The sequence below is a fragment of the Aptenodytes forsteri genome, unplaced genomic scaffold (assembly GCF_000699145.1).
Source record: "Aptenodytes forsteri isolate BGI_AS27 unplaced genomic scaffold, ASM69914v1 Scaffold137, whole genome shotgun sequence".
Taxonomy (NCBI): Eukaryota; Metazoa; Chordata; class Aves; order Sphenisciformes; family Spheniscidae; genus Aptenodytes; species Aptenodytes forsteri.
Genome location: NW_008796221.1, coordinates 3,450,681 through 3,469,381, shown reverse-complemented (window position 1 = coordinate 3,469,381; position 18,701 = coordinate 3,450,681). Strand labels below are relative to the sequence as shown.

Here is an 18,701-nt window from a genome sequence, read left to right as displayed (position 1 = left end):
CAGGCTCTGGGAGCGAGGCGCTCCGCGCCCGTGGGGAGCGGTGAGGAGAGGCGGCGGGTGCTGGGGAACGCGCTGTCCCGGCGCCGATAAACTCCATCCGCCGAGGGATAAAGTGGCCCAAGTAACGCCAATCTGTCGATAGATCAATCTTGGCTTCCCTTCATATGGAAGCGCGTGGACGCAGCTGCCCATAGGGTGCTTCCTTCAGGAGACAGCGCTTTCAACACCAGTACGTGCCCCATCCCTGTCTGGAAGACGTGACCATGCCAATCTCTGCCTCTTAAAATGTGCATCGCCCTAGCTTTCTGTCAGCTTGGGGCTGTTGGGGGCTTTCCAGCTGCAGCCCCGTGGGGTATGTTCATCACTTGTTTTCTCGCAGATGTTCAAGGAAAAGGGCCTTTCAGATTGCCAAGTCCTTTCTGCCCATCCTGGAGTGGCTGCCCAACTACCGGGTGAAAGAGTGGCTGATAAGCGATATCATCTCGGGGGTCAGCACTGGCCTTGTCGCCACCTTGCAAGGTAAATCCAGGCACGTCGGCCCTCCATTCTCAAGGACGTTTCTATAAGGGAGCCGGCTGAACACAGGGATGTTACGCAGATGGAATTACAAATCTGAGACTTGTTATTTAATACTAGATATTAGGTATTCTTTTGCAATAAATAATTGATGGTTTTAATTTATTCCTTTTTTCTCTGCTTGGCTAGAAGATTTAAATTTCCTCTGATGTTCTATCAAGATGTATTTAACTTTTTTCCCAAGCCTTTTACTCAAAGAGTATTCATTTTGATATTTAAAATATTTGTTACGCTGTGATAAATCGGGTAGGTCATGTGGTCTTATTTCTCTTTCTTGGTTATCTGAGCCTATAGCTCTCCTGCAGCTGCCTACAAAAATCTAGTTATTGCCCCAAAATAATGCAACCTTGATATCTTCTCTCCTTTAAAATTTGGGCCATAAGGTTGTTCAGGTATCTGCAGAAAACAACCCTCAAGGAGGTGGTGGCATATTCACATTAAAAAAATTTATAAACTTTATGGATATTTACAGTACATGGCTTGCAATATTAAGTTTTCCTTATTTCCTTATTCCATTTATTAGGAAAGCATTCAGAAGATGAACAAATAGAAAAGTGGCAGAAATAAGCAGAAATTAATTAAAATAAGCTAGTTAAGGAAGACTTAAAGGGCAGAACCATTCTGCCTGAGGCAGCTGATAAGGTCCACTTTCAAAGACAAGACTAGCTATAACCCTGACGTGATCCAGCACATTAATTTCTTTCATCTCAATAGTGTTCTTACACTATTTTCATAATTTTTCAGGACTGGGGGAAGTTAAGCTAGCTGTGTCAACACCCACATTTTCCCTCGATGGAAGTTAAGTGTTTGCACAAGGGGGCAAAGATTCACACTGGGAACAAAGAAAGCAGTTTACGCATTCCCAGTTAGCCAAAAGTGTTCCCTACTGTCTGTTCCCTTGGAGCGTGCTAGGAAGGCACAGACTGGCAGAAAAAAAGCATTACAAACTTCAGCCCCAGGCAGACTGTGACCTGAGGAATAAAGAAGTGATTTTTTCATAGTCCCGCAGAGAGTCTGTGTCAGAGCTGGAAGATCTCTGCTGAAGGTAGTGCCACAGTTACAGGACTTCCCTGCCTTTTTAAAATGAACTGGGCTAGATGGGCTTTTCATATGACTTATAGCAGCTATTATGCTCTTACTGTAACCCCCTCATTTATTTTTTTACAGTGGGGCCTGATTTTCTCACAGTTAGATTCCACTTGTAAAACTGATTCCTGAAATGTACTATTTGGTCTCCCACTTATGTATTAAAAAACCCCAAACCATTAAAAAAACCAAATTAGTGCAAATCTAAATCTAGCTGTAATTTTAAAAAAATATAATTCTGAAATTCTAAATTATGCGATATGGGGAAAATTGGCCAAAATGTTTGCCAAAAAAGAGGCTTCTGGGATCTTGAGGTCCCTGAAGTCCCTAACTCCCAGCAACTGTGTGTGTTGCTTGCCGTCCTCCCACCAGTCACAGTAGTATGACCAGGACTTCAATTGTTCTGAACTCTGACAGGTTTTTGCAGTATCTTTGAAGGAGAATACTACACTCTGCAGTGGGAGCTAACTGGGATATGATACTGAAGGCAACTTCTTTTTTTCATTGTTTGTTGGATTTGACGGCTTGCACAGGTATACAAAGGAAGACGATGATGAGGATCAAAACTCTCAAATTTGTGTGATTTACTTTTGGTATTTAAGTTGATAAGCTGATACTGAAAAAAAAGTGGCCTGATTTTCAGGAGGGCTGAACATACTGAAGCATATTTGTAGTGCAATAATTCAGAGTCTGTGCTTGAAATTTCTGTCTGTAACTAGAACACTTCACATATCCCTCTTTTCTCTCAAGGGTCAGATCATTCACTCTTGCAACAGTGTTCCCCCACTTAAACTTCACATCTGAGCCTATGTTTTGTGCTACCTATACAAATGTAGGAACATCTTTCAGCACCTACACATCCAACTACCAGTGTGGGATATACAATAATTTACAGTCATTCATACTCACATATATGCCTCCAGCTGATTTACAGACAAAATACATTCTAAATTGTATCTGGACAAAAGGAGTAAATCTTTCTGAAAGTCTATTCTAGACAAGATAGTAGTTTGTTAAGGGATTTTTAATCTGAAATTTTGATGATCTATCATTTCAGGTTTGGCATATGCTTTGCTGGTTGCAGTTCCTGTTGGATATGGTCTCTATTCTGCCTTTTTTCCCATCCTGACATACTTTTTCCTGGGAACATCAAGGCACATCTCAGTTGGTAACTGCATGTGTTCAAGTTACAGTGAATTATCTATTACAAAATGTTAATCCTTACTGTGAACATTCATATTTCATACAAGATAACTACTTTCTGAACCAAATTGGCTGTGCTGAATACTAATATTGGTGGGTTTGGGGGACTTAAGGCTTATTTCTTCTCTGTACAGGCAATTGTGCATAATAGCTAACTTAAGTTGTGCCCCTGCATGCTTTTTGCTTGCATTTATGCTGAAGTTTAAATCTTGTCTTTGGCTACACTCTATGCAAGAAATTACAAGATCAAGGCCTCAGTAGGCAGTGTGAACAGACATTTTGTCTATCAGCTAAAGCTTAAGGTGGCTAAAACAGAGCTCTTAGTCTTCTCTACAAGCCTTCCTTGCTGCATCCTTTTTTGATCACTGTGGACAATATCATCTTCTTGCCTGTTGCGGAGACCCAGAACCTGTGTGTCCACTCCAGCCTCGCTCTAGGTCCTCACATCAAGGCTATGGGTAAACCTTGTTGATTCTTTCTGAATACTTTCTTTAAAATATGGGGTTTATTTCCTGTCAGTTCTCACATTTAAAATTCATGTTACAGCTTGATCACTGAAGTTTCTTTTTCTTCATTCTAACAAAATCCAGTCTTTCCTTGTTCATATCTACTAAGAATAGATTGGTTTCCCCTTGCAAAGCTTTGGCATGATACTACACTTTTTCATCAACTTTCTTCTCTGCTGCATCAAATACTTCTGTATGTTCTCTCCACTTTGTTAGCCTCTTCCTACCCTACCTATCAGCTCACATTTGCTATCCAGGTCTGAGTTGTCACCTCTACTTATGTTGACATTCCTACTTTCTAGATTATCAAATGCTCCTTTTTATGCTTTTTCCAATACATGAAGTATTTTTCCAATTCATGAAGTGTTCTCTAAGGCATCTGTAAAATTAACTTATCCTTCTTTAAGACATTTCGTGACATTTTCCTTTTCTGCATAATTTTAGTAAATAACTGCAACAAGTACGATTACTTTTAGATTGTGTGTTGCTGACACAATGATCACTTACTCTCTCTGTGTCTTGCCCAAAGTATCGTTTCAGTCATCTTTAGCCAATGTAATAGCACACTACTGCCAAAAGATGTGGTCCTACCCCTTGGTACATGTTCCTGCCACCACCGTGGTGTTGGGTTTCCTGACCGTGTAGCTATGTGGCAATCTGGATCAGCTGAAAACTAACCATGACCAAAAAAAAAGATTAAATAAATGTTGCTTTCAGCTGGATCAGTGATCTGTTTTGTCTGGTTGTGGTGCTGATACAAGGGAGATGGTTGGAACATGTTGCCCCTTTTGGCCTTGGTACAGCCCTAAATTGGCTTAAGCAAAGCATGAAACTGCACCTGTATGTACAACGTAAGTTATTTAAGGAAGGAATTGTATCTTTGTGTCATGTTTGCAGTGCCTGTGGCTCCTGGCCCCCTGATATTACTAATGTACCCCAGTTAAAATATTAAATGGATTTTCTGATTTAGAGTTTGCTTGTCTAGTCTGATAAATGCTTCTTTTCGATGTATATTAAACTTTATGTGTTCTGTTTGTCATTACAGGTCCATTCCCTGTAGTCAGTTTGATGGTGGGATCTGTTGTACTGAGCATGGCCCCTGATGATAATTTTGTCATAGATGGCAGTAACGCTACAGGGATTAATAGTACTGGGACACTGATAGACACTGAATCCAGAGATGCACAGAGAGTGCTGATTGCTAGTACCCTCACATTTCTGGTTGGAATTTTACAGGTAAAATAGTTGGCTTGAAGACACAAGGTTGATACTGCTTTAATTTTAATGGGAAAACATACGTCATGGAAATACCTACTAGGGCAGTAAGACATTTTCCTGTAGTAAAACACAAAAATGAAGGAAAGTAATCTCAAACTCTGAAGAGCTTTTGGGGGATTATTCTTCCTATCCTGGGCAGAGTCTGTGGCAGCATGACTGGGAGCACAGACAACAGAAGAATAGCCCTGTGATTGCAGACCAAGAGACCTGCATGAAACTAAGTGCTAATGGTGCATATCCTGGAGCATCCTTTCACACATTTCTTCAGGTCTCCTTTATTTCCTTGGACAGCATGATACTAGGCTACACTAGGCTGCAATGGGGGAAGGTGGTCCTAAGACTCTGTATCAACAAAGAGAAAAGAACAAAGCATAAGAAATCACCAAATAAAAGTGTACCTTTTTGTTGTTTAGCAAGCTCTTATTCTTCATTATTTTTCCAGGTAATATTTGGAGTCCTTCAGATTGGTTTCATTGTGAGGTACCTTGCAGATCCACTGGTTGGGGGATTCACAACTGCAGCTGCTTTTCAAGTGCTTGTGTCACAATTGAAAATAGTCCTAAATGTTTCAACTAAAAACTATAACGGTGTCCTTTCCATAATATATGTAAGTATGCGCTTCTAATCTGTTTTGGTTTTATGCCAGAATTTTTAAATAATTGTTTATCTTCTGCTTCCATTTCATACAGGAATGGTTCATATATGTGGTGGTAAGTAAAGGGCATTCATTTAGTTCTCACTGTCACTCTCATGAAGATCTGTAGCTGTTCATTTTTAGCTGTGGGGCTCTAAGTAGCTGCTTTCCTGGTGCCCCAGACCATGAAAGTCTAATTACCATATTGAAGTCTTTTTCAGGCAGAGCAGTTTTTCACATAAAGTTTAAATGTAATTATCCAGCAAAACAGTGTTTCTTCTCTAGGTTGTCACTTCTGGAGGCTGTTTTTTGTCCCACCCCTTGCTTTCTGGCTTATTGTGAAGGATGTTTCATCATTTCTTAACACTGTCAGGTCATCTCCCAAAGCTGACAGGTCCCAAGCCTCTTTACTCTTAAACCAGCAGGTCATTCTGGTAAAGGGCATTGTTCTCCATTCCACACTGTAGCCGTACTTGTGAATACCTAAAGAAGGATGTGGATTCCCACTCTGCAGCCAGGTACCTACTGGTTAGCTAAGGTGAGGCTAAATGTTGCTGTCACAACTCCATTTGTTGATCTTAGAGAAAATGATCAAATGGAGAAATGTCTTGGCTGGATTACAGAAATACTGAATTCCTAGAGGTCTCATATTACAGAATAGTCTCCTTCCCCAGGAAAGTTATTGAGAGTTTTGTCACTGGCTTTAGCATGAAACTATTCAGGTTCATAGTATTTTAGATCTTCCATAGCACTTCACATTAGAATAACAGATTTCTAAAAGAGGCTGTTCTAGACAAAAAAAAGTATTTACAGATTTTACATGCCAGTTCAGGCAACCAGACTAGCAAAAATACATTAGACATCTAGATTAGCAAAAATAGGATGAATATAACTACAAACAGCAAGGTAGAATTTAGAAAAAAAATCTGGTGGACTATTTAGAAAAAAAAAATTATTATGAGCCTTTTCAGAATTAATGAAAACTTTTTCCCTCAGAACAAGGAAAATTGGATGAGACAAAGTACTATTTAATAGACCTTAGAGCAGACCTGGCAGGGTGATGGACTCATTAATCCAGCAGGTTTTTCTATCTCTATTTTTTATGTTTATTGAAGGTCAGTACATTTAGTAGAAAGTATTTTTGAAAGGGAATTACATGGTGCTTCCAGCTCCTGCAAGCCTGAGTAGAATGCTGACTTTTTAGGGTAAAGCTCAAACCTTCTGCATTCTTACAGGTGAGCCAAGTCAATGTGTTTGCAGATGTCTGTAGAGCAAAGAAATTGTGATTTCTGGTCTGCTCAACCAGTGACTTGCTGTGTCAGCTTCAGCAAGTTTTGGACTTGCTTCAGAAGTGGTGTTTAACAAACTGCAACACTAAGCATCCAACATGAGCAGAATTCACAACCCAAAGTTAGGAAGTTACTGTTCCCCTGTGAAGTGGGGCAGAGCGAGAGATGGTCAGTAAGAATGGGATCCATGGTAAGCAGTACAGTGGGTGAGAAATGGCTTCAGTCACCTGAAGAAAGGCAGCTGATTCAGTGTTTCAGGAAGGCTTCTTCTTTAGCGTAGAAAACATAGCTGATTAAGCACTTAGATGTTTTATTTCAAAACCAGAATGGTAGTAGTGGTACCGCTGCTGCAACCCTCCCCTTGCCTTTAAACTGACAGCTCAATGTTTGGGGAGCTAACCAGGATGCAAGAGGTCTGTTTCTAACCCCTTTTCTACCAGATAGTTCTGTTAAAGCTGCTTCACTATGCATGGAGTAATTAAATTTTCTTGGAGACGGGGCAAGTGAGAATTACCCTGATGCCGAGGAGGAGGACAGAGGAGTATTTGTAGCTTTTCTGTAATCAGCCCTTCATGTTTTCCCTGTACACTTGTTTGCAGTAAACAATAGGACCAAGCAAGGGCATAGCAAGGGTAGAGAAGGGGGCTGCCTATTGCAGCCCAGTTGTGAGAGTCCTCCAGCCTGGGACTGAACTCTGCTGGGAGGGTTAACGTACTGTAAGGTGAGGTTTAGTGACTGCTTTTCTCAAGTGTAGGATTCTCCACAGCCTGGCATGACCCACGTGTTCATACTTGTTCTCTGCATGTCAACAGTGGAAACAGGAAGCATGTAATCCACAGGCCATACGTACTAGGCACGTAGTGAACCAGAGTTTTGCCCAAGGGTCTGCTAGCTGTCTTTTGAATAGAAAAATGAGGATCTCCCTTGCTATTCATACAAAGTGAAGAAGCTATAGATCTTCCCTTCCTTGCTCCAAGAACAGGTAGAAGTAAAACACAGGTAGGGGTTTAGCTCTTCTTACTTAGCATTAATTTCCTAAAAATCGGGAAGCAGAAGCCCCCTGTGTGGACAATTCTTGCAGTTAGCTTTTTCAGTTAAATTCACCATTAAATCCATTCACTGATTCTGTAGCACCTTGACAGTACATTATCCTCAGGCTCCTCCAGGCCTGAACAAAGAAGTAACTCGGCTTCCTCTAAAACCCCATGCATCTGGATCTTCTCATGAGTGTTTTCACATCCTTCAAGTGGACATGGGCATGTTTTATGTTGTCATTTTTATTTTTCAGACTCTTATTGAAACATTTGAAAAAATTGGGACCACCAACATTGCAGATCTTATTGCCGGACTCCTCACCATTTTTGTCTGCATGGTAGTTAAAGGAATAAACGATCGGTTCAAACACAAGATACCTATACCTATACCAATAGAAGTCATTGTGGTAAGCAAAGGAGCATAACGAAAACTGATAACAGATAAAATAGATGGGGCTAGCTACAGGAAGACAAGAACCCTTTTTAAGTATTAAAACTGTTGTTTTATTTTATTACAGACAATAGTAGCCACTGGCATTTCATATGCTGCCGACTTGGAAAAAAAATACAATGCAGGCATTGTTAAGAGCATTCCAAGAGGGTGAGTGCCTTTGTTTTCTGGGAAATAGGTATTATTTTAATTGGCTAAAAATGACAGTGGTAAGAGAAAAGACATAAAAGAGATTGAGAGCTGTAACCCTAGTTTAGAACTCAGAGCTGGACATTTCCTGAGTTTTACTTCTGGCTCTGTCAATTATGCCACCTAAATATGTTGCCTAGCTTTCCTTCATCTGTAAAATGGGCTTAGGAACGTCTACCTAATTCATGAAGTTCATCTGAGAATTAATTGCTTCATGCTCAGGAAGTGAATATATGACTATGGAAAATGTAAAAAAAAAAAAAAAGGATTTTTAATAATGAAATTCTGCATAGATTTAATCTTCATGGACAGGAAGTGAAAATTTGACTATGGAAAAAGTAAAAAAAAAAAAAAAGGATTTTTAATAATGAAATTCTGCATAGATTTAATTTCTGTAGACCTGAGTGGTTCATATTCATACCACTACTGTTATCCCAATCAATCCTGTCACTTCCATAGTCATAGGAGCAAGGATGTTCAGGATTACACTGGTAGAGACTTTCACTTGAAAGATTCAGAGCACTTCACAGTAGTAACCTTCACATTCCATTTGGTATTCAGGGCTTGATTAATTAAAATTTGTGGAAACACAGTAGGGGATAAAATGTTTTTGAGATCTTCTCAAGAAGTATGTTAACAATAGTATGAAGTGTCATTAACATATTTATGTAATTCATCATACTATTCAATACATCCTTTATTTAATGCTTCAAAAATGTACTTTTTCACTTTGCTATCATAAGGCCAAATCTCAGTCATGCTGAGAACAATGGGAGCTTTGTTGCTGACTAATAGCATCAGGATTTGGGCTATGGTGAGCTAGATAGCGTGTTCTGTATGTCAATGGGCTGTTTCCACCTTTTTATTAGCTTGCAACATTACACTTCATATTATAAGCAACCAGCATGCCTCTGCCTCAAACTCCTTGACAATTCTAGTAAGAACAGAATTTGATCAAAGGTGATAACACTAATATATTTTCTAAATGCTAGATTTTTGCCTCCTGAACCTCCAGATGTCAGCCTGTTTTCCCAGATGATAGCAGCTTCCTTTTCCATTGCCATTGTTGCTTATGCTATTGCTGTATCTGTGGGAAAAGTATATGCAACCAAGTATGACTATGCTATTGATGGAAACCAGGTATGTATAACCAAAATAGTTTATAACCATAGTGAGTTTAGGTTCTGTTTCATGTTCACTTATGTAGCCATATGAAAGAAACATCATTCACACACATTTTTCAGACTAAAGTTGAAGTCTGACAGGAGAAATTCTTTCAACTATTAAAAAAAAAAGCTGAAATGGCCATATATTACCTGACAAATTTACCACACAGAGATGAGCCAGATGTTCTCTATCTTCAGTATGGGCTTTTCATACTAATTAGTTCCTTCTGTATTGCTTTAGTGACTGCAGTAGCTCTGAAAAGCTAATTAAAGCTAAGCACTGTATAGGGCAATTTTCTGGTGATGTCCTGTTGACATGGCCAGCTTTAGCAACCTGCTTTCCATTGCTACTCCTAAGGCATATTTTGAGGTGTGTTGCTGGGAGGGGGAGGAAGACAATGTCAGGCTAATAAGCTGATCCAGACAGCTTTATTTAGGCTTAGTCTACATGCAGGATTTGTATCAGTTGAACTTTTCAGTTAAGGCATGATTTTATTCCTACAGAATAAATTATTGTATTTCTCAGCATGACACCAGTTACATCAGTATAAGTATACTTGTAACTGTATAGCTAAGTCCTGCAGCTTCACAAAAGTAAATGTCTACCAGCATATGAACATACTTGAGTAACTGTCTGCACCAAATGACTGAATTGTTTTAACCATTGGTTTCTAAAGGCTAATAGCTAGAATGTTACATGAGCATCGGCAAGCTCTTAGAGGATTCCTGCAGTTGTTCAGTGTCTTCACCAGGGGTTATGTGGCTTGCCCATGGGCATGGGAGAAAAATGTCAGAAAGCTTCCTTGTCCTGCATCTATGCTAATTTTTAATTTTATCCTTTGAACATATGAGAAAATACACTTACTACAATAAATAGATAAGCTAAGCTGTTTAATGAGTCCTTTATTTTAGTGCTAATGGATTACATAAAGTTTGATTTTGGAAACACTGTTTTGCAGTATGTAACAAAATTATACTTCTGAACATGCAGAACAACAAAAACACTTTACAATACACAAAGTTCATATCTGGTAACACTTTGACTTAAAGTTGCCTAAAATGCATTGACTTTTAGTTTAATAAATCTGAATGAATAATACATATTCCTGGAAGTGCTGTTTATGCTGTTCTTTTATTGAATATGCTGTTCTGCCAGCACTGATGTGCTTCAAAGATACTAATTAAATATTGTAGTAGTAGAATTACTGTTTATAAATGCAAAGTGCCTTTCTTTCAATACTATGCTATGAATTTTACACATGCAGCCATGAATGATGAGCAAATAGTTACTTGAACTGGAGAAGTTAAAATAACATCATAAAAGCAGGTAGTAAAATAATTTTGAAGGACAGGTCAATACTATTATCTGCTAGTATTTATTTTGTCTTCATAGATTCATAGATTATTAAGACCTAAGAACACTAGGAACTACCAACGTTTTCTTGCAGAGCACAGCTGTCACAGAGGAATAGGCATGAATCACCTAGGTCTGTTCTGTTAAAGAACCTGACTTTAAAATCCTGCTCTTGGAGCTTAATGAAAAGCTTACAGGAAATTTCATTTTGAAGAAAAGAAGGGAGAGAGTCAAAATCAAATCTCAAATTATATTTTTAAAAATTTGCAGTGAGTGAAAAGCTTTTGTGACTGTGTCAGCTTGGTGAAAACAATGTTTCTGTCAGTTATATGGGTTTGTAGGCAGCTCTCAAACGCCTCATTTCCCAGCAGAGGAATGGCCCAGATCCCAGGACATAAAGCTCCCAGGGTCCTTGTCACTTGAGCAGAACAACCAGTATCAGTAGGCGCCAGCATCTGTGACCCTGGGGCAAATCTATGAGAACGCTGCCTGGGACTCAGCGTGAGTTCATTGGGATGTTCAGAGTGAAAAACTTCTGGCTCAACAGATTAGAAGTTTTCAGTGAAACTGTGTTTTATTGCAAAGTTCCTGATTAGTTCTACTAATAATACAATGCTTTGCATTAATAAAAGGCTTGTCTAAACTCAGACTGTTGTACTGATTAAAATTATTTGTTTAGCTGATGATACTTGGCAGTTAAATTTCTACTAGTCCCATTTGTTGATGCAATTATACCAGTGTAATTGTTAGAAATGTTAGGTTTGACAACATTGATGGAAATAAGCTTTTTATACTAAGACGAGTATGTCCATGTTAGGGAGAGTATACCAACTTCCTTGTATTGATTTCCAAACACAGGTAGTTACACTGGCACAAGAATTTGTGTAAACATTTAACAGCTATTACTAATCCATACTCTTCTCAATATTATTGTGCTACTTACTTTATAAACTACTGTAGAAGCTGCTGTTACTCTCCATTGCAAAATTGTCTTCAGGCATCTGTATTTACAGCATCATCCAATTATCTTTCAGGAGTTTATTGCCTTCGGCTTCAGCAACATTTTTTCAGGTGCCTTTTCTTGTTTTGTTGCAACTACTGCTCTTTCAAGGACCGCAGTCCAAGAAAGCACCGGTGGAAAGACTCAGGTAATGACCTCTTCTTACTAGTACTGTGCACAGGTAAATTTAATCTTATATAGGGCACAGCTTTCACAATGGGATGAAAATAGTCCTAAAATGATTGTGTTGCTGGCACATGGAAAGCCACAGGTATCTTAGCTAGCAGCTTGTGCTCTGGTAGTGAATAATTTTTGTAGCTCTGCCAGAAGAGGGCAATCAAGTTTTACATAGCATGAGTTACATTAGGGGTCAGAAATCCTTCAAGCCTAATTCCCCAGAATTTCATTCCCAGTTAAGGGGCTGAGTTCGTCACAGTAGGAATTCAGGATGAGAGAGAAACTCCTCTTGCAGCTGCCTATGCGGTAATTAAGCTCCCATGTGCTGGTCTGAGCAGCCCTGCCATATGCCATTCATCATCTGCCCATGTGCCATCTTTCTCATGTTGAGTATGCTACTCTGTTGTACAGTACTACAGCTTTGCACTTTTAACGGTGGAGAACTACAGGTTATCCAGCAGCCCCTTTTCCGGCTGACACACAAACTCTGCTCCTTTCATCTATCTATGCAACATAACCCCTCCAAGAGCTACTACCATGCGTGCAGTTGTTTACACTACTTGCTTAATTGAATTCCCTCTGTGTTAGCTGAAGTGTATAATGATTGCCCATGTACGCCTAAACACAACAGCATTTTGGCAGGTCTCCTTGTTCCTAAAGAAATGTAGTGTGCAACTACTTGTACATTTTTCTTTGTAATCCTAGAAACATAAGATGAAGTCTTAATAAGTTCATTTCCTATAAACACTCTGTTCTTTGCAGGTTGCTGGTATAATCTCGGCTGGGATTGTTTTGATTTCCATTGTTGCCCTGGGGAAATTGCTAGAGCCCTTACAAAAGGTACAGTACTCGTCCTCTGCAGCACAGCCACCAGCACCAATCAGATCCAAATGCTCAACTTTGATGGGCAGGATTAATAGCCCTGTTTAAACTATGGTGACTGATACCAGATGAGGCTCTGGTTTATAGTGTATAATGTTGAGCACTATCTTAATATGCATCTTTGCTTCTGAGTAACACTTTTTCATCATTTTTCTTCACAGTCTGTGTTGGCAGCTGTAGTCATAGCTAACTTGAAAGGGATGTTCATGCAAGTGTTTGATGTTCCCCGTCTGTGGAGACAGAATAAAGTGGATGCTGTAAGTAACGTAATTTTTTCTTTTCTCCTGAATGTTTTTGTCTGGTTTTCTTTTTGCCTTTTAATGCCAGCCAAGTTTCTCTCAACTATCACATAAACAGAATTTTGTAGAGTTAACATCACAAAACTTTTATGTGTGTCCTCAAAATGCAAGTGCTATAAGGTCAGTTAAAAATTCCCCATTTTAGAGTTTTACATAGTATTCTGCTTATCTTCTTTATTCCCTATACCCAACAGTAAGGGTGCCAATCAGGGTATTCCTGTGCAGTGATGACTCCTTCATAGCAATTACCATAGTTTACAGCAATCTTGTGTTGAGATGGCTTAAAAATCAGAATAAAGATGGCCTGTTGCCACCTTTACCATTGTGCTTTTATCTTTTGCACAGTTTAAACGGGTCAGAAAAGCTGACCTTTTCTTAATTCATGTACATATGTTTATGTCATTACCATATTAGCATCCCATTTGCCTGGATAATCTCAGGTAGTCCTCAGAAAATATGTTTTCTAGTTGTAGCAAGACTAATCCAAGGTAGAATGTGGATTCATTTGGCATGCAAAGGCATATATGAACGGGCTTTTCTTACGAACCACTATAACCATATCTCAGGGTACTTGCTCACATCTCCCACTGTGTTTTCTGTGGAATAGACCTTCGGTGTGGCTGTTAGGGCAGGAAAAGATTGTATGGAAAGTATTTTCTCCAGGGTGGGAAAAGATTGTATGGAAAGTATTTTCTCCATGCAGTCTTTACTATGCATAGATTTTACAGTGCGCGTCATTGGGCAGTACCTGCCTTAGGTAGATCTGAAATTTTTTAGTCAATCACTTACTAGCCCTCTTTATAGGTGAAAGATCCCACTGACTTCAGTGAGAAGTTCGGGCACTCAGCTTTTTTATGATTGGGTCTATTGGGTGTTCTGCCTGGGCAGTGATGTAGGGAGGAATTGAGGAGCCCACTTCAACTGTTCTGCCTGAGTATTCAGTGGAGGCTTTAGAGAGTGCCATCAACCTGTTAATATGAAATACCTCTCTTTGGAACAGTTCTGATTCTTAGATATTACTGAGGAGCCCCCTTCCCTCTCTATATGTCTGCAGGTGGGCATCTTACAGTATTTTACATCTTGGGAAAATAAATTCTTTCCAATTTCTAAAGAAAGATTAACAATGACTGTCACCATCAGAAAGAAGAAAATGCAATGGTTAACTGCATCCCCTTTAATTTCACCAAAGTAACTGGATCCTTGAAAAATGTTGTTATGTTAAAAAAACCTTACTTCCTAAAAAGCTAATTATGCCTAATAAGATAGTGATGGATAGAAGCATCTTGGAGGAAGAGGAAGACTTTTGTATGGAAGTCAGCTAATTGCCAGTGTGCTATGATCATCTCCAAAGTTAAATTCTTCTGCTACTCATATTGTCTGGTCTAGTGATTCTTTAGCGTGACCAGGAGTTATACGTTATAATTAAGAGCCTTTACATTTGTTATTTCCTTTCCAGATGATCTGGGTTTTTACGTGTGTAGCATCCATCATTCTGGGACTTGATTTGGGATTACTTGCTGGCCTTTTGTTTGGATTGCTGACAGTTGTGCTGAGAGTTCAGTTGTAAGTAACACAGGATCAGAAATAATTGCTAGTGTTATACCATGAAAAAGGAAGACAATATGCTGAAAAGCAAGATGATTTGTGGCAGAAAATCTGGTTGGGTTTACAAAAATTTTGAAATGGAAAAAATCTGTTCTTTAGAACAAAACACTGTTTGTGTGCTATCATTTAATTACACTGATAAAAGAGAAGCTGCATTATTTTATCAGTATTTATTCTATATCATGTTGGGTACTCTGGTGGTACTTAGCCATATGTTATTTATCATAGAATCATCATAGAATCATAGAATAGTTTGGGTTGGAAGGGACCTCTAAAGGTCATCTAGTCCAACCCCCCCTGCCGTGGGCAGGGACATCTTCAACTAGATCAGGTTGCTCAGAGCCCCCTCCAACCTGACCTTGAATGTTTCCAGGGATGGGGCATCCACCACCTCTCTGGGCAACCTGTGCCAGTGTTTCACCACCCTCAGCATAAAAACATTCTTCCTTATCTCTAGTCTGAATCTACCCCCCTTTAGTTTAAAACCATGACCCCTTGTCCTGTCGCAACAGGCCCTACTAAAAAGTCTGTCCCCATCTTTCTTATAAGCCCCCTTTAAGTACTGAAAGGCCGCAATAAGGTCTCCCTGGAGTCTGTGCTGCCAAGTGCCCAGGAAAAGAGAAGCTGCCTGGGATACAACTGTAGGAAGACTTCTAAGGGTAACAGCAGCTAAAATTCTTTAGAAAAATCTGACATTGCATTTGGTTAATGAGTTTTCATTTGCTTTGTGGAATCTGAGATGGAAGTTGTCAGGATGGACTTCATGCTGTGTGAGAGCGGCGGTTCAGGCTGTTTCTCAGATCCATATTTGGAAAAAAAAAATCCTTTCCGAAAATATAGTTTCAGGTGATCCCAAAAGGTTTTATGGTATCTGTGCAATTTCTCATGCTCTTCATTGAAGAAGTATGAGTTGTTCAATGTACCTGAGTACACAGGTCTGTCCCCATCTTTCTTGTAAGCCCCCTTTAAGTATTGAAGGGCCGCAATAAGGTCTCCTTGGAGCCTTCTCTTCTCCACGCTGAACAACCCCAACTCTCTCAGCCTTTCTTCATAGGAGAGGTGTTCCATCCCCCTGATCATTTTCATGACCCTCCTCTGGACCTGCTCCAATAAGTCCATGTCTTTCCTGAACTGAGGACTCCAGAGCTGGATGCAGTACTCCAGCAGTACTTTATGTGCCCATATAGCTGAGTTCTGGAAAGGGATAGGAACATTCCAGATCAAATATAAAAAGATGTATGAATGGCTTCTGTAATTGATCATTATAGTAACTCTTAGCATGTAATACTACTACAATATGTTGCACGTGTCAATAACCTTTTCACTTACTGCTTATACAAGACTGACTGTATGCCTGTGAAAGAAGAGGAAGAGAAAGCATGAGAATAAGACAAAATTTTGTGCTTGTGGCTGATTTGTTACTGCTCAAAGAACACATGGTAGTGGAATGGTGAGAAAAGATGGCTTTGCAGAATCTTCTTTGGCCATCTTGTTACTTTTCATTGATCTTTTCTCTGAAAATACAGCATAACTCCTTTCCTTCAACCTGGAGTCTAGGTTACTAGCAATACCAAAGGATAGTTGCACTGTCAGCACATGCATAAAAATAAAGCCTTGCAAAAGTTCTTTAAGAATAGTAGATGATAAAGAATTGAATTTGAAGAGCCTCAAAAAACATTCCCAAATTCAACTCAGATTTGTGAAATGAAAATATATAAAGGACATGAGGCTTTACAAACTTCAAAAGAATTTGCTTCAACTGTTAAAAATTTATCTGGCGACTGCAAAATATTTTGGTTTTGTTACTAACTGAAATCAAAATTAAGAGTTGGACGAAAAGTTTTAAGTAACCTGAAAAGAATATAAATTTATTGTTTCAGTTGATTTGAAACGAAAAAAGTGATCAATGTTTTTTCAGAGTCAAAAAATTGTTTTTTCATTCAAACAAAACTAATTTGCTTTTAAAACATTTTTCTGGTTTGGGAGACAAATGGAACAAGTTACTCGTTCAGTTCTACATAAAAATGGTGCAGCAAGTAGGCTGAGACCAAAGTACCTTGTCTTTAAAAAGGACCATTCACTACAAATCGGAAAAAGACCCTTGCACAGTGACACAAAACAAAGATACAACACTTTTCCAGTGAGGATATTAGTTTGGCAGAAGAGAGCAGACTACAAGAGTCTATGACAGTTTGTATGCAGCAATCCCTTCAATTCTGTGAATGCCTAAGTATGATGTTTACCTTCACTGTCTTTTCTTTTTGTTTCTGTTAGTCCTTCATGGGGTGGCTTTGGAAACATTCCTGGCACAGACATCTACAAGAAGGTCAAGGACTACAAAAATGTAAGTCATTGCTGAGTTGTTTCCCTTCAGTCTACAAGGCAGTGTAAGACAAAGTAGTGCCTTGCATATTGTGGACAACTTGAATTTGGAAGTGGAGTGCTCGAAGATAACAAGTTTCGGCATTAAATTCTTCATCTTGGTCCAGATGGTTGGTCTATATTGCATGCTGGGGCTGTAAGCGTCTAAAAACTGAACCACCTTAATTCTCAGCAAAGATATGCCATTTTTTGTGAATTAGATACATAGTTGAACTGTTGAAACAGTTAAACTGCTTCTTATTAGCCAAAATAAGGTTGTTGCTGCTTAACCTTATATTCTTTGGCAACAGATTATAGAACCAGAAGGTGTGAAGATTCTCAAGTTTTCAAGTCCAATTTTTTATGCTAACATCGATGGACTGAAAAGCAGCCTCAAATCCACAGTAAGTGATACGTGATGGTTTTTCATGCTTCTTAACTGTCTTTGAGATTTCCTCAGAATTATATCTAGGTAAAATTAAATCATTTTGATGTCTTGATCCTTTTTCTGTAGGTGGGATTTGATGCAGTCAAGGTATATAATAAGAGACTCAAAGCACTGAGGAAGATACAAAAGCTAATCAAGAAGGGGAAATTAAAAGCTACTAAGGTAAAACAATTTTTTTTTTCCTTTTGAATTTTTTTCTCAAAGGATTACTGTTAGAGCTTATTACTTTGGCCTTTAGTTCCTCTGTACTCATCTTTAAAATGAAGATGGAAAAGTGTGACTTATTACTGTGGTAGGAAGACTGGGACCTGCGGGAGACTTAGCAGAGCAGTACACCTATTGCCAAAGACCCCACAGATTCAGGCAGCTGTGACAGTCATGGTGGTAGCAGGAGTGGAAGCAAGAGATTCCTTGATCTTACCTCTACCCCTCACCACCTCAGATTGTCTCTGTGCAGTAAAAGTGCTGGCTCTTTCATGTGTACATGCTCCTATCATCCAGCTTCCTGTGCACAGGTGAGCTGTATCAGTTGGCTGGTGGACATAGCCTTCCACGTCCTCTTTAAAGAAAGCAGCATATGTTCCTCTGAGTATGGAATGTACATTTCAATAATTAAATGCTTACATTTATTTAGACAGGTACAGGCAACCTATTAAATCTCCAGAGCTGGAAGTTAGAAGTGGGTTTTCTGTTGTCGTTGCTCTCAGTGCAGGATGCAGTATTTCCTGTATATATTACAATTTATGATGCAGTTAAATGCTCAGTTATGTGACGTTCCAGCTTTTGACCTAGTCATTTTACCATGTTATCATATATAGTAAATCTAATTCAAAGCTGAAAATACTGGTCTTAAATATCTCCTAGAAATAATTCTGTTGAGGGAGGGAGTAGCTCTGAGGTATTTATTTTTCTGGATAGTGGCCTTTTTGCAGGAAGATGCTCTTTTAACAAAGAAAAAAAGAGGAAAGGAAATACACTGCACAGAGGAGGAGATAATTATTTACTCTATCTGGTTTTTCTTTAAATTCTTGGATGCAGTATTGTCACCCGACACTAAGGGGTACTGTGGTTTAATACCAGCCGGCAACTAAGCACCACACAGCCGCTCACTCACTTCCCCCCATGGGGTAGGCGGAGAGAATCACAAATGGAAAAGTGCAAAA

The 18,701-nt window shown here is 39.2% G+C and overlaps 1 protein-coding gene across 1 annotated transcript in view; it reads left to right on the top strand.

Annotated features, from left to right (window-relative positions):
• SLC26A4 (solute carrier family 26 member 4) overlaps positions 1 to 18,701 on the top strand; it is a 34,064-nt gene that overhangs the window by 7,766 nt on the left and 7,597 nt on the right. The window contains exons 2-15 of the mRNA XM_009289091.1: positions 338 to 519; positions 2,720 to 2,830; positions 4,417 to 4,607; positions 5,092 to 5,256; positions 7,861 to 8,013; positions 8,125 to 8,207; positions 9,239 to 9,386; positions 11,801 to 11,914; positions 12,706 to 12,783; positions 12,987 to 13,082; positions 14,581 to 14,687; positions 17,004 to 17,073; positions 17,402 to 17,494; positions 17,605 to 17,700. Coding sequence (XP_009287366.1) covers positions 338 to 519; positions 2,720 to 2,830; positions 4,417 to 4,607; positions 5,092 to 5,256; positions 7,861 to 8,013; positions 8,125 to 8,207; positions 9,239 to 9,386; positions 11,801 to 11,914; positions 12,706 to 12,783; positions 12,987 to 13,082; positions 14,581 to 14,687; positions 17,004 to 17,073; positions 17,402 to 17,494; positions 17,605 to 17,700 — 1,687 coding nt within the window. The remainder of the gene's footprint in view (positions 1 to 337; positions 520 to 2,719; positions 2,831 to 4,416; positions 4,608 to 5,091; positions 5,257 to 7,860; positions 8,014 to 8,124; positions 8,208 to 9,238; positions 9,387 to 11,800; positions 11,915 to 12,705; positions 12,784 to 12,986; positions 13,083 to 14,580; positions 14,688 to 17,003; positions 17,074 to 17,401; positions 17,495 to 17,604; positions 17,701 to 18,701) is intronic.